At 42.1% G+C, this 23,376-nt stretch overlaps 2 protein-coding genes across 2 annotated transcripts in view; one reads left to right on the top strand and one right to left on the bottom strand.

The window, feature by feature from the left end:
- Nucleotides 1-23,376, top strand: part of LOC135705742 (uncharacterized) — a 210,526-nt gene that overhangs the window by 67,201 nt on the left and 119,949 nt on the right. The gene's annotated exons all lie outside the window — the stretch shown is intronic.
- LOC135705892 (apolipoprotein D-like) lies at nucleotides 6,292-15,182 on the bottom strand. The gene is made up of 3 exons (XM_065227746.1): nucleotides 14,611-15,182; nucleotides 6,733-6,920; nucleotides 6,292-6,675 (listed from the first exon to the last, which is right to left on the bottom strand). The coding sequence occupies exons 1-3, from the start codon at nucleotides 14,877-14,879 to the stop codon at nucleotides 6,353-6,355; spliced, it is 780 nt and encodes a 259-aa protein (XP_065083818.1). The 5' UTR covers nucleotides 14,880-15,182; the 3' UTR covers nucleotides 6,292-6,352.

The raw sequence follows: 23,376 nt of genomic DNA, 5'->3' as shown, positions 1-23,376 counted from the left end.
CGTCTGCCATCGGTGAAGATTAAAAATAGATAGCAAACTATGCTTTCTCTTTCTAAAAAAACTATGTGCAATGGATTCATTTTTGTTTCGAGTCAACGGATCAATGAAAACGCTGAGGTTTTGACAGAACTATGCTGTGGCTTCCACAGTATTTTACATATGATCGTCCATATACAGTAGCGCCAAAAACATGCTGTGGTGGGTTCAAAACTTGACCATATAAATTGATCAACTCTCAGCTTGATTTTTGCACGTTGTGAATAGTCTCGCAATATCAAAGGAGCTTGTTTTTTTGGTTTTTTTCACAGATGGGTCAACCATAAATGCTTCCACTGGATTTGGTGTATTTAATCAATTTCATAGCGCATCCTATAAACTGCAGAAACCATGCTCCGTATACGTTGTGGAACTCGCAGCCATATTTTACGCAGTAGAACGAATTGCCTCACTACCTTCTGACCATTATTTCATTTTTACGGATAGTCTTAGCTCATTGGAGGTTATTCGTTCAATGAGGTCGATGAAGCACTCCTCGTATTTCCTGCCTGAAATACGATCTAAACTGAGAGTTATCCAACTGCTCCTATACTATCATCTTAGCTTGGGTCCCATCTCTTTGCTCAATTCCGGGTGTTGGAGGCGAACCAGCCCCAGGCTGAAAGCCTCCCTAATAAAGATAAATTAATTAATCAATTCCGGGTAATGAGAAAGCGGGCTCGTTGGCTAAGATGGGCGCTATGGAAGGCGATATTTTTGAGCGACAAAAAGGCCTTCAACGATTTTTTCTCCATTGCTCGTCAGTTGGCACCAAAAATGGAATGATGGAAATTTTGGAAGATGGTTACATTCTATTCTCCCACAGGTGTCGAACAAACTATGGATCAAAGGGTTGGACATGAGCTGCGACTTTACACGCGTTATTTCGCTTATGTCCAATCACTGTTCGTTAGACTTGCACTTCTATCGAATTGAGATCTCAGACAGTAATTTATGTGCGTGTGGCAGTGGTTATCATGATATAGAGCATGTTGTTTGGTCATGTACCCTACACCGTGTTGCCAGATCTGAGTTATCCACATCCCTCAGGGCCCGAGGCAAACAACCAGCGATACCTGTTAGAGATGTCTTGGCTAGCCGAGATCTTGACTATTTGAATTTAATTTATGTCTTTTTAAAACGGATAGATCTGAGGATTTAGTAGTTAGTGTCATCTTGTGTTCTCCCAAGTTGTTAGCTGCCCATCGATGTACCCCACTGTTTGTCTTTTCCATCAGTATGTCGCTCAGTTCGAGATCAAGAGCACATTGCTCTCCAAACCTTGTGTTCTCAATCCCTACCCAGCCATCCATTTGTTACAATTTGTTAACCGTAACCTCGAGATAGCCGCGAATAATCGGCCCCCGCTTTACTAACGTTTTGTTTTAAGTAATATTGTGATCTAAACAATGAATATCGGCGCCGAAAAGCTACAGCAAGTGATCCTGGAAAAATAAACGCATTATATATAAAAAAAGAGCGTCAAAATGGACCACTGTGCATTGTTTTCCTAGAAATAAGGGAGCACTATGTTGGTGTCGATTGCATAAAACGAATGACTTCAACTATCGGCGCCATTGTTTCTATTCGCCCTGTCAAAGTGTGAATCGGGACCACGTATGCAAATTTAAGTGATAATATGATAAATACCTGTTGATGTTCGAATGTTTCACTGTAGAAGTTTACACAACTGAATAATATAACTGCTATAGTACGTGAACAAGTTCGAATTAAACAAAAAGTGACATCCACCGGTGAAGTTTTAGCGCACTAGCAAATACTACTAATCAGGGGCCTCCCTTAGCTCAGTCGGTAAAGGCGCTGCTACAAAGCAAGACCATGCTGGAATTGGCTGGGTTCAATTCCCGGTCCGGTCTAGGAATTTTTCGGGTTGGAAAATTTCTCGACTTCCTTGGGCATAGAAGTATGATTGGACTTGCCACACAATTATACCAATGCAAAAATGGTACAGGCATCGAAAGCTCTCAATTAATAACTGTGGAAGTGCATCTAGAACACTAAGTTGAGAGCACGCAATAAGCTATTATGCGATATACAATAAGCTTGAAATGCGAAGAAGAAGAAGAAGAAGAGAAATACTACTAATCCGTAGCGCCATTTGATGAAATTTCTAGAAAAATGTCAGCAGGGTTGCCAACCCAACAAAAGTTTGGCTGAACTCTTTCTTCTTTTTCTTTATTTAACGTCGGTCTCTGTTCCGCAATCTAGTGCCAATCACAGACGGACATCGATTGCCATCCATTGACGGCAACCGAATGTACAGGAAGGCAGCTTCCACACCTGCGTAGGATATCGCACCCATTCAACACACATGGGCCGGGACCAACGGCTTTACTTCCCTTCCGAAGGAAGACGTGACCAGAGATTTTTATGCCTCAGAAAAATCCCACCGACCTCGGCTGGGATTGAACCCAGACCCATCGGGGTGTTAGAAAGCAGTCACGCTTACCACTACACCACCAGCGCCGGCTGGCTGAACTCTTTCAATAGCTAAGTAACTGGGAAAAATGTTGTACGATGATTTTTCGATATAATCTTAGCATTGTAAAATTTTTTTTAAGGCTGGGAGGTTGTTTTTTCATTGCGCCCCACTGTTTCTATTCACCCGGTTTTTCGGTATCCCGTGACGAAGCCGGATTTTGATTTTTTTAAATATGAAATAAAAACATGATTTTTAATATGAAAAACATAAAAAATATTTTCATCTCTTTTTCAATCTACTTTTCAAAAATCAACCTTCGTCATGCACACGGGACCTGCTTAACGAGTCTGCACCCCAAAAATGAGCTGATTTGGTCGAAACAGTGGTGATATATCGTGGGACCCATTTTTTTAAACCACTAACTTCAAATAATAATAACTCAGTAATTTTAATTTCAAATGTTTATTTTGATGCCCTGAAAACTAGTTCAAACAAAAATTAAATGTGTGTTATACCAACCCATGATTTTTACCGATTTATATGTATCCACTTAACTTTTCAGCACTATTCTAACAAAACACCTGATTAATGTTATCTTATTATATGGAATTCAAGAAACACATTCTAATCATCATTTTCTGTATATTCAAGATATTTGCATCAATAAACATTTTTCAATTTTGGCCCCTCGTCTTACGGTATCTATAGAGTTATGTTTTCAGGTATAAAGAAAAATAATGCACGCTTAAAAAATAGGACCGGCGTGGGCAATCATAGCTCGGTGGCGTGACGGTTTCTGAAAAACCGGTACACTGGCAAAACGCGCAGCTGCGCCTTTACCGACTGAGCTAAGAAGGGAGACCCCCTCCAAAAGGTAGTGGATTCAAATTTTGCAAACTTACCAAATTTGTTTCACCATTTTGCTGATATCTTCCCGGTCCTCAGCAAATCAGCCTCCCAATTTCCGACTAAACTCGTGCAGCCTCAACACTTATCGCCGTTTACGAACCAATTCAGCAAATAACCATGCAGCAACGCGATCCGTAACCGACGGACGTTATGCTAACGAAAGTGTTCAATGCGCAAACAATCCGCTATTCACTTTTCACTGTGGCTGTAACAATTAAGCGCCAGACGATCATTTCAATTTTTCAAATCACTATCACTTTTTACCACTTGAGTTCGATCGCACATGCGCGTCCGGGCTGAATTTGAACCGACTCGAATGTGTGCTGTACACTCGGAGTAGGAGGAGTAGCAGCAGATGCAGATTCACGTCTTGACCGTTGTATGGTCCGCCGAATATTGATCTGTGGCGTCTTCGATACCATCCAGCTAGATAAATATATTTGGACGTGAATTGTTATGTTGAGGTAGGCGTATTTGGCAGTGGGGTATTTTCGGATTCTAGCTGGTCAAAAATATTAAAGGTTGTCAAAAGATTCTGTTGGTTTTAGAATATATAATGATTTTAGGCCAAACAGGGGTGGGGTCATGTTTTGGGAGGGAGGTTTTCTTTTGTTCGAAAATTTGTACATAGAAAAGAATTTTTCGGATTTAGTTGCAATTTTCACATAAATTTGACACTTCTAATATTAATTAAAATGTTCGAAAATCTATCTGTTGTTGAAAACTACAGGGTGGCCAGCAAACAGGGAAAACTGGGAATATCGGGAAATATCCGGGAATTTGAAAAATAACCGGGAAAATCGGGAAAAAACCGGGAATTCGACGAGAGAACATCAGAGGCATCAGAATTTCAGAATAAACTATTAAAACAGAGTGATCCTTTACCAAATGAATGTCTTGCTCTATTCACTGCATTATTTTCTTCAGTTACTCGTCTTATTGCTTTTAGAATTCAATCACTCAGAAATTTGCAATAAATTGATTTTTGTCGTTTCAATTTCAGATGTAAAGGGCATGGTCCTTAAAAGAAAATATTGAAGATGCTGGACTTTGCATACAAATATATGTAAAAACCGAAACTGAATTATTTTTTCCGGGGTTTTAATTTTTCGTTGTTCAAAATTCTCATGATATGAATTACAGAATTAACTTGTTATTCTGCTTTGAATTATCATGGAGCTCTTCTGAAATTAACCAGAAAACACTCCGCGTAATAATTACCGTTGAATTCTTTTTGGAATTTACTTGAAACCCCTTCTAGGAATTTAATTGGAATCCTTCTTAGAATCCCCTTGAACCCATTCGGCAACTTTGATTCTTTTGAAAATCTTTAAAAAAAATTCTTTCAACTCTATTAAAAACAGCAGAAATCTTTCGAAATTTTATTGAGAAACCCCTTGGAGTATTTAAAGAATTTCTTTCTAAATATCAGCAAATTTTTTGCAATCAATTTTGCTGGACTTCTGTGATGAATTTTTCACACTAGGGTTGAAATTATTGCAAGAACACTGTTTCTTGTTGTATTCTGATCATAGTTCTCTTTTTTATTCTTAAAATTTATCTGTCATTTTCCTCGGGATCCCTATACAAATCTCCTCAGAATTACGTAGGAAGTTTACTTAAAGTTTTGTTTTTCACAACTCCTTTTGAAATCTTCTTAGATTACGTAACAATTTAATTTAGAACCTGCATTCTTCTCCACAGAAATCCCTCCAAATTCATCTAACAATTTCTAAGGACTTCATGTCAGAATAATTCTGGAATTATGCTCAGAACTTCTCCTTGAAAAACTGTGTGGGAATCCTTCTCAATATGTGTTTGAAATCAACACTTTGAATTCTTTTAAATTTTACTAAAAATTCCAGGGTTTGTCCGCAAGATTCTATAGATTGTTCTGTAATTTGTTGTAACCCTTAAAATGCTGCAAAGTCTCAGAACGTGACAATTATGGCTCTACGACCTATAAATATGTTTTTTTTTCAAATCTGTTACCTTGAAATTTTTTCAAAATCTCATTTTAATTATTTTTTCTCTAAATCTTGCATCACGAAGATTTTTAAGAAAAGTTCTAGTTTCAGACTCTACACAAATTTCAAAGCATCGGAATCTTGGGAATCTTCTTAAATTACATTTTATTATCCTTTCAGTAAATTCGTTCCAGCACGTTTTTAAAAATTCGTTCAATTTCGGTTTTTTGTTTAATATTAACAATCGGGAAATTTTTAAGATTTGAACCGGGAAAACCGGGAAAAAATTGGGAATTTCAAAATAAAAATTCACTGGTCACCTTGAAACTAGCATTAATCGATCTATTTTAAGATGACCTAATTGGAAATTTAATTGGACTTACCGTTAGCGTTCTATATGAAATAATAAGTAGTGCATTTCTGCCTATAGTTGGTAGTGAAGTTCAAACCATTAGTAACAATTTGACCTTTAGCGGCAACTCAATACAGAAAGTTGTGCACCGAGATGCAAGTTTTCCAAAAATAAATCAATTTTAAGGTAGTGTGTAGAATTTCAGACACATCTATCTATCTATTTTGAAAAATGTAACATTGCAACATTTTGATTAATTTTGACCAGCTAGATTGATGAAATACCCCTCTGTGCGGCGTGGCCCATCATCTCAATTCATGCAAACCCATGAATGCGTTGAAGTGAAAGCACATGCTTGGTGCAAGTGGACTGATAGCGGTTACGAAACCGATCATATCACTTACCCAGTAGCATGATTTTGTTTTGTAACTTTCTGTGGTAATGTTGTAAAGGTTGTAATGGAAGATATTGAGCGGTCGAAAGATGTGGGAGTCGTTTGGTGGATCGATTTTTCATGCAGCACACATTATGCTCAACGAGGGGTCACACTCTTTTCGGATCACAATCAAACTCGAACTCGAAACTGGTTCGAACAGTGCTTTTATTTTCAACATAAATAATTTACCCCAGCACTGCATTCGATTTTCACTCATTTTCGTCATCGATCGGGTCAATCTGTATGTCTTGACCTGGGGGAATCGGCATCGCAAAGATATCGTTTCTCAGCTGATTGAGCTGCTCTTCTGTGTCTATCTGGTCGACGCCATTTGGGTCACCTTGATCACGCGATCCAGTGCTTGGCTCAGTGGGATCAATGGCTGGCTGTGGAGGTGCCCTCGGAACACAATCGTCCTGGTTGGTCTTAACGAAGAAAGTACGATTGATGCGGTACTTGTCCAGTACTCCGTAGGCACGCTGCAGAACCGGTCCCGGTGGGAGACGCTCTCGGGTCAGCAACCAGGCGGAAACTGGAATGGGATATAATTAGAACCTCCGAAAATCTGATGCTAAAATCCAAGTGGTACCCGTATGACCAACAGGGCCGATGGTGCTACAGGAGTAGATTACGGCGAAATTATCGTAGTCCGTGTCCAGGATCATAAACGAAGCATTATAGTTGTACGGGAACGATTGGTACTTGACGGTGTATTTGCCGTTTTTGGTTTTGCCCGGTGCTTCCATTACACCGGAAATGATGCGCTCCACATTGTTGCTGGAATTTGAAGTTAGGGGACTTGGAGTTAGTCGGACGTAAGAGGAAACCAGTGCAGCGTACTTAACAAGACAACAAATCAAGAAGACTGGCAACCCTTCCATTTTCTCATACGAACGCTATGAGACAGGTACAATCGCGCCATCTGCCGCTCAAAGGTAAATGCTTCGAACGAATTTGATAGCAAAGATTACATCCTCAGAAGAAAGGTTTGCGTTGCTTCCACCTTCACTGAAACGCAGCGCTATCGTATCTGTCACTTGGATTCTGGCAAAGTTGCCAGTCTTCTTGATATGATGTCTTCGCTTTAACCTTAACTACCCCAACAAATTATTTCCCATTTCGTCAGTCTTGAGATTAGGAGATCAATCTAGTATTTAAACGCTTGAGGTGATGTTGAGTATTATTTTTATAGAACTTTAAACACATTTAAATTGTATCTCCATGAAATTTATTTTAATATTTTATAAACGAAACGAAAATTATGCTTCACCTTGACATATACTAAAATGAGAAGAATCTCCTGATCGGCTGGAACGTGTTCCAGCAAAATTGGTTAACAACTTTCGAAATGGTAATGATAGGGAAAATGCATGTAATGTCGGCCCAAATGCCCCTAATTTGGGCCCATACATAAATTCAGCATTCGACTAAATTTTCAATAGCGACCAAGAATATCCATAAGTACAGTCCCAATGACGCGTTCATCTAGATAAAATTGATAAATATCAGATTTTTAGCTATGGGCCCAATCTTAGATCCATATGCCAACATTAGAGCCATTTCCCCTATCACTTTCTTTTAGAGTTATTTTCATCTTTTCAGACTGCTCTGACGACTGCAAGGGCCAAAATTGCCTCAGCTATTCGGGCCAGAGCTGGTAAATATCACGGCCATCATGTGACGATGAGAAAACAGGTCCTCTCACTATCACGAGACGAAACTACCTATCATTAGCTTTCTTGTAATTTTTCAATGATCAAGCACTCATGAGAATAATTCTAGCTGATTTAGATGCATTTAAGCTAACAACCGTATGTAATCCGTAGAGTGAGTATATTATTAAGATTTCCTCGGTGCAAGTAACTTTAATAACATTAAATAAGCTAATGATCACAACACTGTCACGTTCTGTCATGACAAAAAATTCGATGAGATTTTGAAGAAAAACCTCTATCATCGTTTTGTCATCCAATGATAGTGACAGAAGTATCTCTGTAAATATCGCGTGAGATCTATCATTGAAAATGACATTTGCCAGCCCTGATTCGGGCCCTAAACCTTAATCACATTTTTCAATATTGATTGGATTTCGGATTATTTTGTCCTGTTTGGAAATGGCGTACGTTTACTTTTATTTATTACAAGGGGAAGGCTCTGGCCATTATTGCAAGCTAAAACTGATTGATTTCTCCCATTATATTTTCTTCCCTGAACGCTGGGCCATTTTAAACACTGGGGCAGTTCCAGCACAACATATTCTTCGAGAAGCGTCTTCAAGCGGCGGCACTCTGGATAAACCATTCAATGGAATTCTCAATGGCTCTTGTTGTATCGAACAACTCCTCACCGGGAAGCGATATGATTTAATTCAATTCCTTACTAGAAAGCAACATTGACAAATCTGGTAAATCAGCGTCTGACCATATCTCATGCCTATGCTTTCGTGCATTACGGAATTGTTGGAGAAAATGATCCTTTGGAGACTCGATCACTGGGTCAAATCAAGTAACTTGGAATCAAATACACAGTTTGGGTTCCACAAGAGCAAAGGAACAAACGGTAACGTCAGTCTGGCCAACTTAGGAACCATCAGCACCTTCCGCAAATATGGCAGGGAATCCATTATCGATGTCCCTTTCTGCAGTACGTCGCTAGTGGCAAATGTGAACTGGAGAGTGTGCGAAGAGTACACCCATAGTGACCATCAGGCGATTCGGTACAGTATCGGCGAACGGACACCGGTGGAAATGCGAAGGACGAAAGTAAGCGAGCGGAAGTGGAAGACGAAGGCATTCAATAAGGATCTCTTCATCGAAGCTCTAAGGGTAGACAGCAGCGTCCCGGGCCTAAGCGCGAACGAGTTGACCGAATCATTAGCAAGGGCATGTGACACAAATATGCCGAGAAAACTGGAGCCAACGAACAGGCGGCGTCCAGCTTACTGGTGGAACGAGGAAATCAGCACCCTCCGTGCTACTTGTCTTCTAGACAGAAGGCGCGCTCAGAGAGCAAGAACGGAAGCAGACAGAGAGGAGCGCAGGGTGGTGTTTCGAGAGGCCAGGGCTGGACTGAAACGAAAGATAAAGCTGAGCAAGTCAAATATTTTCAAGGAGCTGTGCCGCGATGCCGATGCCAACCCCTGGGGCAACGCATACCGAGTCGCGATGGCGAAGATCAGAGGTCCAACGATGCCGGTTTAAATGTATCCCAACGAGCTGAAAGTCATCGTGGAGGGACTTTTCCCACAGCAATGCCCAAAGACCTGGCCACCTACACCATATGGCGAGGAACATGAAGACAACGTTGTACAAGTCTCCAACGAGGAACTCATAGCAGCAGCGAAAAGGTTGAGGGCGAATACAGCTCCCGGCCCGGATGGAATTCCCAACGTGGCGTTGAAGGCGGCGATCCAGACGCTCCCGGACGTGTTCAGGATGGTGCTGCAGATGGTGAGTGACAATTTGGAAGGAGCGATATACCTAGCTCCGGTCCTCACAAGTTCCTACCTCACGCCTCCACGAGTCATATGATCACAAAAGACTGCCAGCTGAAACATGGACACAACTGGTTGGCGTAGCCTGGGCAATGTTGTCAATCCGACAATAGCATAGTGAGGAGGTGCGACGCGAACACTGGCGCGGTAACCATAGCACGGTGATAGAGGAAATACTTCGCCAACCCGAGCGTCTGTTCACCATGGAGGTGCGGCTCAAACAGCGTCTCGCGTCTGACTTGGATCCAGCGGCTGAATAAGAAATGCTCTTCCCCGGAAGCTACACCTAAGATGGCAGCCCCATCACGGCGGATAGGGGACCTTAGGCCAACCACCTACTGTCTCTGAAACCTTTACAGGTTACAGGTTGGTTACAGAAACCAACAGATAAAGACATCGAACTGATTTAACGGCAATGACTTTTAGCGCAAAACAACGGACACGAATTGGATCATGGAATGTATTGACGTTAGCCCAGCAGGGTAAACTGGCACAACTCGCCAACGAGGCGCGACGCATGAAGCTAGAAATCCTGGGACTGAGTGAAGTTCGTTGGCCAAACTTTGGAGAACACAAACTGCCGTCGGGACAGGTACTACTCTGGTATTCGAGGTGAAAACGCTCCCCGCCATCGTGGAGTTGGTCTCCTACTTAGCGTCCAGGCAAGTGCTGCGCTCATCAAGTGGGAGCCTGTTAATGAGAGGATAATCGTTGCCAGATTTAGAATACGGGTTCGTAACCTTACCATAATCCAATGTTATGCGCCAACCAATGCTGCCGAGCTACAGGACAAGGAGAATTTTTACAGTCAACTGAATGCCGTCGTGGTTAAGGTTCCAAAGGGTGACATCAAGATCTACACTGGCGACTTCAATGCGAAGATCGGCTCCGACAACACGGACTATGAGCGTGTCATGGGACGCCATGGTCTCGGCGAAATGAGCGAGAACGGTGAGCTGTTTGCAGAATTTTGTGGCAATAACGACATGGTGATCGGGGGCTCGCTCTTCCCCCATCGGCCAGTGCACAAAGTCACGTGGGTTTCCCGTGATGGACATACCGAGAATCAGATCGACCACATCTGCATCAGCCGAAAATGGAGACGGAGCCTTCTTGATGTCCGGAATAAACGCAGCGCCGACATCGCGTCTGACCATCACCTTCTAATCGGCGAAATCCGCCTACGCATGGCGAGGATCCAGCGATGGGAGGAGATACTCGGGCGGCGGTTCAACACACGCCGACTTGAAGATCCAGCGGTAAAAAGGTTTTTTGTTGAAGAACTTGAGACTCGAGCTGCGTACGTTCCAGAAGGTGGCAGCGTAGAAGAACAATGGACGGCCATCAAGAATGCCTTTATAGAAACAAGCGAGAACAACTTGGGTGAGCTGCGCACCCAGAGGAAAGAGTGGATCACAGATGAAACCTGGCGGTAGATTGAGTAGCGTAGAGAAGCAAAAGCCGCGATAGAGCGGGCGAGAACCAGAGGAGCCAAGAACGAAACCCGTCAACGGTACTCGGCTCTAGAGAAGGAAGTCAAGCGCTCTTGCAGACGGGACAAGCGAGCGTGGGTGAACTCCCTGGCCGACGAAGGGGAGAAAGCCGCAAACACTGGCGATATACGCCTCCTCTACGATATCTCACGACGCCTGGGTGGAGCAAGGATAAACCCAAGGATGCCAGTGAAGGACACGACTGGACAATTGCTTACCGACCCCACTGACCAGCTGAAACACTGGTTTGAGCACTTCGAATAACTTCTTCAAGTTTCGACGGCCAACCAGCCATCAACATCTCGGCATGATCCGCCTAGGGTGCGGTGCATCACTCGCGTCAATTCCGAGGCCTCATCACTGCAGGAGATTGAAGCAGCTATCCGAAGCATGAAATCCAACAAGGCTCCAGGGGCCGATCGTATATCAGCAGAGATGCTCAAAGCTGACCCCACGCTATCCACACAAATGTTGCATCAACTATTCTGTAATATCTGGGACACCGCGACTTTTCCGGCCGACTGGATGCAGGGCATCTTAGTGAAGGTCCCAAAGAAGGGGGATCTGACTGTGTGCGACAATTGGCGAGGCATCATGTTACTGTGTATTGTTCTCAAAGTTCTGTGCAAAGTTATCCTGAATCGGATACAGGAGAAGATCGACGCGACTCTCCGACGGCAGCAGGCAGGATTCCGTGCCGGAAGATCTTGTGTGGACCATATTGTCACGCTCCGCATCATCCTGGCGCAGGTCAATGAATTCCAAGAATTTGGTATTCATTGACTACGAAAAAGCTTTCGACCGTCTCAATCACGAGAATATGTGGGGCGCCCTGAGACGCAAGGGAGTCCCGGATAAAATCGTCAACCTCATCGAAGCGCAGTATGAGGCTTTCACGTGCAGAGTTCTGCATAACGGAGCCTTGTCCGACCCTATCCGGGTAGTCGCTGGTGTGAGACAAGGATGTATACTATCACCGCTACTGTTTCTCATCGTAATCGACGAGATCATGGTAGGTGCAATTGACCGTGTACCGAACCGTGGGCTGCTTTGGCAGCCTATCACCATGGAGCATCTTAACGACTTCGATTTGACTGATGATGTTGCTCTACTAGCACAAAGGCGCTCTGATATGCAGAGTAAGCTCAATGACCTAGCCGAACGCTCCTCTGCGGCGGGTCTCACCATCAACGTCAACAAGACCAAATCGTTGGATATCAACACGGGCAACCCTTCCAACTTTACGGTAGCGGGGCAAGCAGTGGAGAAGGTCGAAAGTTTCCAATATCTTGGCAGCCAAATAGCGTCGGACGGCGGGACCAAGAGCGACATAGGTGCACGAATCTAGAAGGCTAGGGCTGCCTTTGCGAGTTTACGAAACGTATGGAGATCCAACCAGATAAGTCAACGCACCAAAATCCGAATTTTCAACTCGAACGTGAAATCTGTGTTGTTATACGCCAGCGAGACGTGGTGTGTATCAGCGGAGAACACTCAAAAGCTGCAGGTCTTCATCAACCGATGCTTGCGGTATATAATTCGTGCCTGGTGGCCTCACAACTGGATCTCGAATGCCGAGCTCCATCGTCGATGTCATCAGAAGCCGATAGCAACAGAAATTCGAGAGCGAAAGTGGAGGTGGGTCGGCCACACACTTCGACCGGGCGGAAACGAAATCTGCAAGCAAGCGCTGGATTGGAATCCAGCAGGACATCGCAGCAGAGGCAGACCCAGGGGCTCATGGCGGTGGAGCCTCAATAAGGAAATTAAGCAAGTCGATAGAAATCTGACCTGGGCCCAGGTCAAGGCAAAAGCGAGCAGCCGCCCAGGATGGAAGTCTTTCACGTTGGCCCTTTGCACCGCTGGTGGTGCACAGGACCCTTAAGTAAGTAAGTAAATACTGTCGGAAAGCTCTTGGAGAGGATCATCCTGAACAGGCTGACGAAATGCACGGAGAGTGAACACGGATTGCAGTTCGGATTCCTTAAAGGGAGTTCGACGGTGGATGCAATTCGGACAGTGATTGACAGAGCCGAGAAAGCTTCCAAACAGAAGCGGAGAGGAAATCGATACTGCGCCGTGATTACGATTGATGTGAAGAATGCATTTAATAGCGCCAGCTGGGAGGTCATAGCCAAGGCGCTCCATAGAATGAAGGTTCCAGACTACCTCTGCAGGATTCTAAGTAGTTACTTCCAGAACCGGGTCCTGGTCTACGTGACTGACATGGGGCAGAAATCGCTTAGAGTCACGGCGGGAGTTCCACAAGGCTCCACGCTGTGGAACGGAATGTACAATGGCGTGCTGATGCTCAAGCTGCCTAAAGGAGTTGAGATCGTTGGCTTTGCGGACGATGTCGTCTTGACGGTAACCGGCGAGACGCTGGAAGAAGTGGAAATGCTGGCGACTGAGGCGATAGATACCACACTGCTTCCACAGACGAACTAAACCAAAACAGGTACCGTAAAACGGGATGAAGTTGATCACTACATCGTTCAATTTTTGTTTCTGATCAGTCATTTTCATGATATAATGATATAATAAGATAATTGGTTTATTATTTTATTCTACCAGTACAATTATGTGGAAGTGATAAAATATGCAACTTTTAGCTATTCCTAAACATCCTATCAGAATAAGCATTTATTCTGGTGCTGTATTCGGTGAAATTACTTATTTTATTTTATTTTGGGTCGATGAATGCGAATTTGAAATAATATTTTGTTAAAATGAACGTATGAAAATAATTTATGAGAAAAACGGATTCTAATTGCCTACATTTAGGCGTATTTCTAACACAGTTTTTTCTTAAACCACAACTTTTGTTGAAATTTTAACACCGGATTCTTCTTCAGAGAACAAAACTCGAGAATAAATGATAATTTCTGATTATTGCACTGCCTAAAAACCTGCATGATCATCTTCACCCCAGAATTGATAATTTTTAATCTAATTTTAATTTTAAAAATAAACAAGAAATGCAATTTAAAAACTAAATTCGTACAATAGACAATCATTTGCTAGTACAGATTTAGGAGGTATTTGTTTGTCTGCCAAACATGTGATTGGAAAAATATTCAGATTTATCGGTGAAAATTTATTGATTTTCCCTCGTTTTACGGCACGCTCTTGGTATTGGTTCGTCTATCTCTGTTCTATCGATAGTCATAGCAACCAACCATGTAAATGGTTGATTACCGCTAACATTTTGATCAATTTTCAATAGTTTACTAATGATAAACTACTATAATCATAAACGAATCTTCCATCCAATCTGTATAAAATGATGTGATAGGATTAGAAATCCATCCATAAATGGCCAAGTTATAAGCGTTTAAACCCTGACACTATTTCGTCACACATTAAACAAACTGTGTTTGATTTGCACCCCCCGTATTTTACACAAAGACGTAAAAAATCCCTTTCAGTTAGCGAATGCTTAGTGTACCAATCAAGCTTAACAGCAACTTTGAACACTCACAATCGATTGGTAAACGCATTCCGAACGTAGATTTTGCCATCCGCCATCAGCTCGTAGGTCACCGCGACGCACTTGGTGGCCACTTCATTCACGGTAAAGTAGCGTTCCACTTCGTACCAATTTCCCAGGAACCTAGTCCTATCGAACTTTGTAATCGGAACGTAATCCGGACATCCTCCCAGTCCCGGAATCTGCGAGTCCACAAAACTTGCCAATCCACAAAGTCCCACCACATAAAGTAACACTTTACACTTGAAGTCCACTGCCATCTTCCTCGATTGGTACAAACGACTGAAACTAAACTTGCCCACACTAAACTCTGATCACTGAGTTGCTCCGTTACGTCCCAGGAATCACCGATAAATAGCTAAACCAACGTCACCAACCGCCACTTTTATATGGGATAGACACACCGCGCATGGCGACAGAGAAAGGTGAAATTATGATCAACAAAGCACCGAACACCGGGCTGATGTAGCGGTAGTTTTTTTTATCGTCCCGACTTGTCGCCTGCTCGGGTAGGTATCGCTCATAAACGATCGATTTTTCTGCTAATGATAGGCGATTATGCAAAGATCTGCACTTGGCCTCTTCCAGCAACAGCAGCGAGTGCACGAAGAAAGCCAGATCGTGATTTGAATATTGCGTGATGAACAATAATAATGTCAATGAACGCCGCAGTTCCTCAACCCATTCATTGATCGATTGTTGGGCTCGGCGGATGATGAGCAACGGCGTGCCGGTGTCCTCATTTCACGATCGGCTGGTGCGCTTCGCCAGGGCGGCCTAGCCCAGCCAAAGTATGATGTAAAGAAGAGAAATTATCACGGAAGAAGTGCTTTGTTTACAAACAAGTTTTATGCATTACTGGCTTATTTTTAACTCAAAATGTGGAGATCCGTTTTTGCGCGACTCGAAAGGCCGATAGCAGCATAGTCAAAACAGTATCTTTCCATTGGACCCCGTAACTGGTGCAAACAGATTGCTGTTAATGTGGAAGAAATGTGAAACTGATAGCGAAATTTATTTGTACTAAGGGAAGATTCATAAATGACGTAGCATTTTAGAGTGACCAGCCTTGTAGAAAAATACGATACAAAGTGCATCCACTTTGGTCCCCCTCCCCTTGTAGAGTATTTGTCTATATGGCTGGTCACCCTAAAATGCTAAGTCATTCATGCCTCTTCCCTAGTTATGAATTTTATTTACAGCTGAATCTACTTGCCTATACAGTAATGACTCGATTTTGTCAGCCCCTTTTATCTTTCAATAATTTCGCATAACCGTAGTTCCAAATCTTTCGCTCTTGGATGTTTCATAGAACAATAGGAGTCTATTATCACCGTTACTTCACCTGGTGATCACTTTACTGGAGCGATTATGAGTGTCACTTTTCGTCACTTAGTGACGAGATTCACGTCACCGGAGCGGTTATGAGTCTCACTTTTTTGTCACAGTGACATCAAAGTGGAGTGACGAGACGGTGATAATAGACCACCGCGGATTGATTAAAAACGTCAAAAACGTGAAAAGGCCTCCCCCAAATAGCGAATATTCACTGTAGGTTGTGTGAAGAGAGTATTACGGGAACTTCCATAAATGACGTAGCATATTTTGACCAATTTCAGACCCCCCTCCACCTCGTAGCGTATTTTGCTATACCCAATACATGGCCGGTCACAACTTGAGACCCTCCCTCCCCCATTAAAAGCTGCGTCATTTGTGCATGTTCCCTCAAACCATTTTTAATTTCGTCGATCTCAAACCTGGATTAACAGTAGAAAAGGGCTCATCAGCATTTTTTAACAAACCGTTCTAAAGCGCTTTCCTCTCAACTGATGGCATACATTTCGAGTCACTTTTGTGTCACATAGTGACGAGTCACGCAATCGGAGCGATTATGAGAGTCACTTTTTTGTCACTTTTCTGTCACGGTGACAAGAAAGTGAGGTGACGTGACGGTGATGATAGAGCCCTAGAAAAGTTTTTAACAAAGGGGGTTGACAAAATCAGGTCATTGCGACAAATCCTGCATCTCGGCTCCTGAACCCGCGCACACTTTCTTCGTTCACCGTTTGGTAATTACCTTCAGCATCCCCATCATATTTGCCCAACATTTCTGTGCCAATATTTCAAAGGGGCGTAATTGTTTTGGTAAACAATGGCTTTAGCCGTCAATTTCTCGCAAATAAAAGCTCACATCTCCAAATTAACAATGCTAGCTGGTAGAGGAAACATTCATCTACCTGTAGGTGTCATTAATTTTCATTATTAGCGAGAAATCGACAGCTAAAGCCATTGTTTACAAACGCAATTACGCCCCTTTCAAATGTTGGCACTGATTTCACAATTGGCCTGGGACAATTGGGTTCTTTAATTTTGAAAAATATATCGGTTATTATCAGACCGTAACATTATTGACTGCTTAGGTTGAGTGTGAAACCACTGCACTATTCAATCCATTGCTCTGTGCAGATCGTTTGTACCGAACGGTAAAGGACGAGGCAATGAAAGAGTCAACAAAAACATTCAGTCACTCACGAACAGGCGACTCACACCGCTTGCCTTCGCTCACACAGCATGTAATTGAGGCATTTTTCCTTAGAAAATGTACGCTCAGTCATTCAAAACAAGTATTGGGTACCATAACGGAAGAATAAACGTGCGGATTGAGCTACTGACTGAGTGCTCGGCTGTCAGTGACTCGTTTACCTCTCAATCATTCAAACTCTCACGAGGCAGTGAATGATGACGCAGATGGCAGTTCTTATTTATATGAAAATGACTCATTGAGTCTGACTGTTTGCACACTGGTTATTATACATCATTTGAAAGAGCTTCGTTTTCTGAGCACAATGATAATTTTTTTTCAATCCCATAGACTTTCATCCCGACTTTTAAATCAAGATTTTAAGCACAATAATAACTTCACTGTTTGACATTAACAAACTGACAGCTCGCTCCTATGCAAAGTTCCACCGAGGGGCGGTATGATGGTGATTTTTGCTAATGTAATGGCATTTATTTAAAATAGTTCCAGTGCACCAAAATTGATGAAATTTTGGATTTCGGTTTCATTTTCAATGCAGATTACGAATATGCATTTATCTCAATACCCCTAAGGCCAATTGGGTGAGGTCGCTGATATCCGGACGAACACATAGCATTGTGTACATGATACTTTCCTAGTAACTCTCGGTATGGCTGCTTCGTAGTTTTAGAGATGAACTAGCCTAAGGCTAAAAATCTCTTAAATAAAGAATTGAAAAAAAAAAAAAAAAAAAAAAATGCTTCGTAGTTCTTATATCTTGAACTTGTAGCAGACAACCCTTTTCCATCGGCGTTTTGACGAAATTGCAGTTAACCATTCCAAACTTGGTCAGTACACGATTGATTCCAGTTTCATGGGACAATGATAAAGTTTCTGTCTTCCCTTCGTATCGAATCTTGATTCCCAGGAAGTATTTGATTTCACCGCAATCTGACATTTGGAACCAGGCTTGCAATTGCTCATTACAGCTAAAATGCTATTTTCGGAATTATGAAACTATGAGATACTATAATAATAATTTTTGTTTATAAGAAGCAAGCATAGGTGGTAAAGTTTGTGTATGACATACACAATGTATCAATTTTGCTTTCAGAAGGTCACAACTAGCGATTTTATGATCGCTGATTGCTCGCTCATCGCGTTGCTCATCGTTACAGCTAATCGCTATTGTGACCCTCTGAAAGCTAAATTGACAGGTTTTATGTATCATAAAAATACTTTACCTTCTCTTCTTACAAATTACAAATTACCATTAAAATATTTCATAGCTTCATAAATCCGAAAAATAGCATTTTAGCTGTAATGAGCATTTGCAAGCTTGTTTGGAACATCTCGGAAAGTGTCTTCTTGATGTCCAAAACTGAATCCAAATGGTGGCCAGCAACTAGGAGATCATCAACATATATAATAACGAACACATTACCTTTCCTAGTGGTCTTGACATATAAGCAGTAATCGTGTTTGGAACGTGAAAATTCTTCCTTCAAGAGTACTTTGTTCAACTTGTTGTTCCAACGGCGTGGTCTTTGCTTCTCCTTATAAAGATTTATTCAATTTTCATACCAGGTTGGACGGCGCATCAATCGCGTCAGTAGCAATCAGGTAGAGGAGAACGGTATATAACGCACCCCCGGGGTAGGACGCACTTTTTCATTTTATTTTGATACTTTCTTGGAATTTTGAATCCAATTCTAGGATTTATCATGCGTGATTTTGATTTCAGATGTTATGCTAGAAGTGCTGCTTGATAAGACAACAAAACAGTTACGGAAAAGCCATGAAAAACACAAATGAAAGTCAGCTGGTGCGTTCTGCCCAGGGGGTGCATTGTATACCATTGTCCCCTACACGTTCTAGGAGCATGAAGTAGTTCGCCTTCTCGTGGTGTGCCCTGGAAACGCTAATTATCGAACCCAAGGGAGAGATATTGCGGCTAAACGAACTACCGCAGAGTAGGGACGCTGGAACCCCATCCAGCTCGTCCCAGGAGGTTGAGAAGCCCTGCACAAACCCTCGTTGTGCAAAGGCAGGAGTGACGCCGGGTTCTTAGAGTGCTTAGCACACGCAGCTGGTAAGCGGTCACATCTGTCCTAAGCTGCCCTGTTGGATAGTTGGCTGGCTATCACGTCTGCTCTAGAACTCGGGCGAACAACGAACAGCGAACAACAAGAGGAAGGCCCTGCACAGCTGCTCACTGTGCAGTAGCAAGTGTCACGTCGGACACAACACCAAGTGATGCGCCATAGCGCAACCCGGCCCCCTCCCATGACGTAATGCTTTCTGGCGGTTCCGGGGAGGGCAAGGGCCTAGAGCACAGGGTAAGGTTTAGTGGATCGGGAGAGCTATTTCTCCCATCCCCACACCCTGAGTTATCTTTTCAGGAGTCTGGGAGCAGATCCCCACTGTATATATATAAAAAAAAAAAAAAAAAAAACACGTGCTCTTGAAGATCCCCATAGCGGTCTTCACGTCACGTTGATGCACGTAAATTTTCCTGTGAACCGCCACAGCCAGAACAGTCCAAATCGTAGCCATTTTTGCTACTTGCTTGGGACCAATAGGTTAGTCAAGTAGTGAGCCAATTTAAACTTGTTTTTAAACTCTTTATTTGTTCCAAATTCAAAATAAATAACATTTCATTTTAACCTAGGTGCTCCAGTTACTACAGTAACTTACCAGCCTTAATTGTTATGATCAGGCATGGAAAATCATTTACATTCATTTCATACATTCATTCACATTCATTTGCTTCTAATGTTTTGCATCAACAGCATTCCGCAAAATGATGTATAGAGCTTTTGTAGGTTTATTAGCTACAACTTTTGCTCATAACTCAAATCTGTATCTCTTATGCATCACGAACTAGAGCGGGCAGAACTTGTTACTGTAAACAGTAGTTGCTTCTGTTCACTCTGGTTCATCATGCATCAGAGATACGGATTTGGTTTGTTAACAAAAGTTGTAGCTAATAACAAAACCTACAAAAGCTATTTACATTATTTTGCGGAATCCTGTTGAAGAAAATAGTTAGAGGCAAATGAATGTAAATGAATGCACGAAATGAATGCAAATGATTTTCCATGCCTGGTTATGATATATATCTAAGTGTTTTTACATTGTTCCTGCCATGGCAATTCAGTATTTTAAACAAGTTTTTAAAACCTGCATGTCAGAATAACAATTGAAATCTTAAAACTAAAAACTAAAACTAAATCTTATCTCAGTGTTCACTCGGCTGTCAACAGAAGCAGACCACTCTCAATGTGTATCACGCGATCGTCTGTTTACTCGGCAGCAACCATTGTGTGGTCCTTCTCATTCTTCATAAGCAGTTCTTTCAGTCGAGACGTCGTCGATTTTGGAAAGCAACCGTTTCGTGATGAATGTGTGAGTGCTGACCACGTTTTGCGTCCATTGCTGCAATGGAAGCGCTTTGACCCCCGTTGGCGAATCTGCCGTACAATGAAACCACTGGAAGCGGCTCCCGTTATAGTGGAGGAGGCTTATTGGATAGCGAAAGATAAAATGTTTATTGTGTTGTACCTTTTGACTATGCACAGTTCGAAAAATCAGTGTAAATTTATGTTCAATATGATGCACATACATGGAGCGTCGCATATCATATACGTTTACATTATATATCATGTAAAGTTCTGACACATTTCATGCACTGTGTCAAATATTGTATACAAAAGCCCATCTTTGTGAACAACATTGTTTGCAAGTTGCTCGGTTGCGTGAAGTGAAATACAAGTCTACGTGAAATACAAGTCTACGTGAAAATTCAGAATTTTTATCTGTGTAATTTTAAAATGTATTGCATAGTGAACAAGAATCCTCGGCTCTGTAAAGTTAATTCGATTGAGCCTTATTAAATAAATTAATAAACAAAAAAAAAAATCTTATCTAAGGGAATAAATCGTTGCAATTGAGGATTGCAACGATTTTTGCCTGAAATTATTCATTATTTTGTTGAACATTTCTTGATAGAGCTGGAATTAGGGCGAAACAGCTTTTATAAACAATGACTTCTCTCCATGATTTCTCGAAACTCAAGGCACACCCACGCAAACCAACATAACCAACGGGAAGGGGAAGTCTTCCCCTACCAGATGGTGACGTTGATTTGAGTGAGCGAGCCTAGGCTTTCTAGAGATAATCGAGAGAAGTCATTGTTTACAAAAGCTGTTTCGCCCTAATTCCAGCTCTATCAAGATTTGTTCTTAAGTCCCAACATTCGAAATTCTATGTACCTCGGTAGTACCAACCGGTGGAAACCAACGATTTTAAATTGGCTCACTACTTGACTAGCCTATTGGTCCCAAGCAAATCGATTAATGTACCCCATTCCACCCCAGTACTACACAATGTTTGTTTTGATTCGCTATGAAAGTTTGACAGATAAAATGATGGGTTCGTGGATTTTTCTATATTTCGAGGGGTGCACCGATTAGCTTGGGACCGAACAGAGTACCAGAGCTGAGTCAAAAAGTTGAGCACGTTTCTTCGGAACCTTCTAGTCTTAGAGTTACCTCTATGGTAGTACTGTACCAGGAAGGCAACTTTAAAATCATCTTCAGAACTTTGTTCTGAATCCTTTGAAGTGCCTTTTTCCTGGTAGTGCAACAACTAGACCTTATTGCGAGCAGGATATCGTTCTTATCGAGCCAGCAAGCAACCAAACAGAACGTTGAAGCAAAGTTTCGTCACCAAAACTCGAACTCGGAAATTTTACCAGCAGGTTTTGACGAAGTACCAAGGATGCCTACTCATCGATGATGAAACCTACGTCAAAATGGATTTCGGACAGCTTCCGGCCAAAAATTCTACATGGCGACTGCACGTTCCTGCAAAGTTTAAGTTTGCTTTTATGGACAAATTTGCCAAAAAACTGATGATTTGGCAAGGGATATGCAGCTGCGGAGCAAAGACCAAAGTGTTCGTGACGAATAAGAGGATGGACTCGAAGCTGTACAAGGAAGAATGCCTCAAAAACCGCGTAATACCTTTCATTAAAGCCCATAAAGGTCCCGTGAAGTTTTGGCCAGATTTGGCGAGTTGCCACTACAGCCGGGAAGTCATCCAGTGGTACCGCGATAATAACGTAGATTTCATCGATAAAAACATAAATCCACCCAAATGTCCGCAGTTCCGGCCCATCGAGAGAGTTTGAGCAATAATGAAGCGGAAGCTTAAGAAAAGTGGAAAAACGGCTCGGGACGCGATTCAGATGACCAAAATGTGGAACAAATGTGCCAAGGAAGTTGACTCCGGAGGTGTGCAGCGTTTGATGGGAGGAATAAAGAAGAAAGTGCGAATTTCCATTAGAAACGAAGAGAAATGATTTGTATTGATATTTTTTCCTGTACAGTGTATTTTTTAATTCACTGTACTTTTAGTGAATTACCTTTGTTTTGATGTATTAACCTTTAGTACGTCAATCCGTTACCGAGATACAGATGATTTTATTATTCCGGATTCTAAATGGACATAGCTTTAATTGACTTGTTAACTCTGAAACAATGGATTTATGTGATGTTTTCTGGTCGATAGGCCCAAAATGGGCGATTAGGCCGGAGTAGTTCTCTACCCTAATGCTTCCTTAGTCAAAATTATCAAAATTTCCGGTAGAATTATGTTGGCTAGAACTTTGATTTGTTCCAGCTGCAATAGAAGTATAAGTAGCTCCATTTACACACTGAAAATTGTTAGCAGCGAGGGAGCATGTATAGATGAAGAATTTGAAACAGGGGTGATATTTGCACCTACGGGTACAAATGTGGTTTTTACCACAATTTGAACATTTAATTTTTTTAGGATCTTCCTTCACAGGACAGCCATCCTTAGCGTGAGAGGAATCACCACAATTCATGCATTTTGCTGGCATGTAGCAAGTTTTGGATCCGTGACCCCATCCCTGGCACTTACGGCACTAAGTGAGGTTTAGAAATTTCCTCCAGTCTTCCTGAGCTGTTTCCACTTCACTCGGACATGGAGTATAAGGCTAGCTTTTTTCAAGGCCTTAAGGTTGTTTAGTTCACTAGAATTAAAGTAAACTAAATATAAATCATTGGAAATCTCGTTGCTTGAATCGCCAGAACGGGATTTCATTTTCATTTTGATTACTTGGACAGACAAGTAATTTAGTTCAGGGATTCACCACTGGGCAGATCTTTCAAGACAACCTTGAACAGACGTTCAGTTTTGGTGTCTAA

Source organism: Ochlerotatus camptorhynchus, unplaced genomic scaffold (assembly GCF_037179485.1).
Source record: "Ochlerotatus camptorhynchus isolate MF236.1 unplaced genomic scaffold, CSIRO-AGI_Acam_v1.1 ptg000274l, whole genome shotgun sequence".
Lineage (NCBI taxonomy): Eukaryota > Metazoa > Arthropoda > Insecta > Diptera > Culicidae > Ochlerotatus > Ochlerotatus camptorhynchus.
The sequence above is the reverse complement of the archived record's forward strand: the minus strand, read 5'-3'. Positions and strand labels throughout refer to the sequence as shown.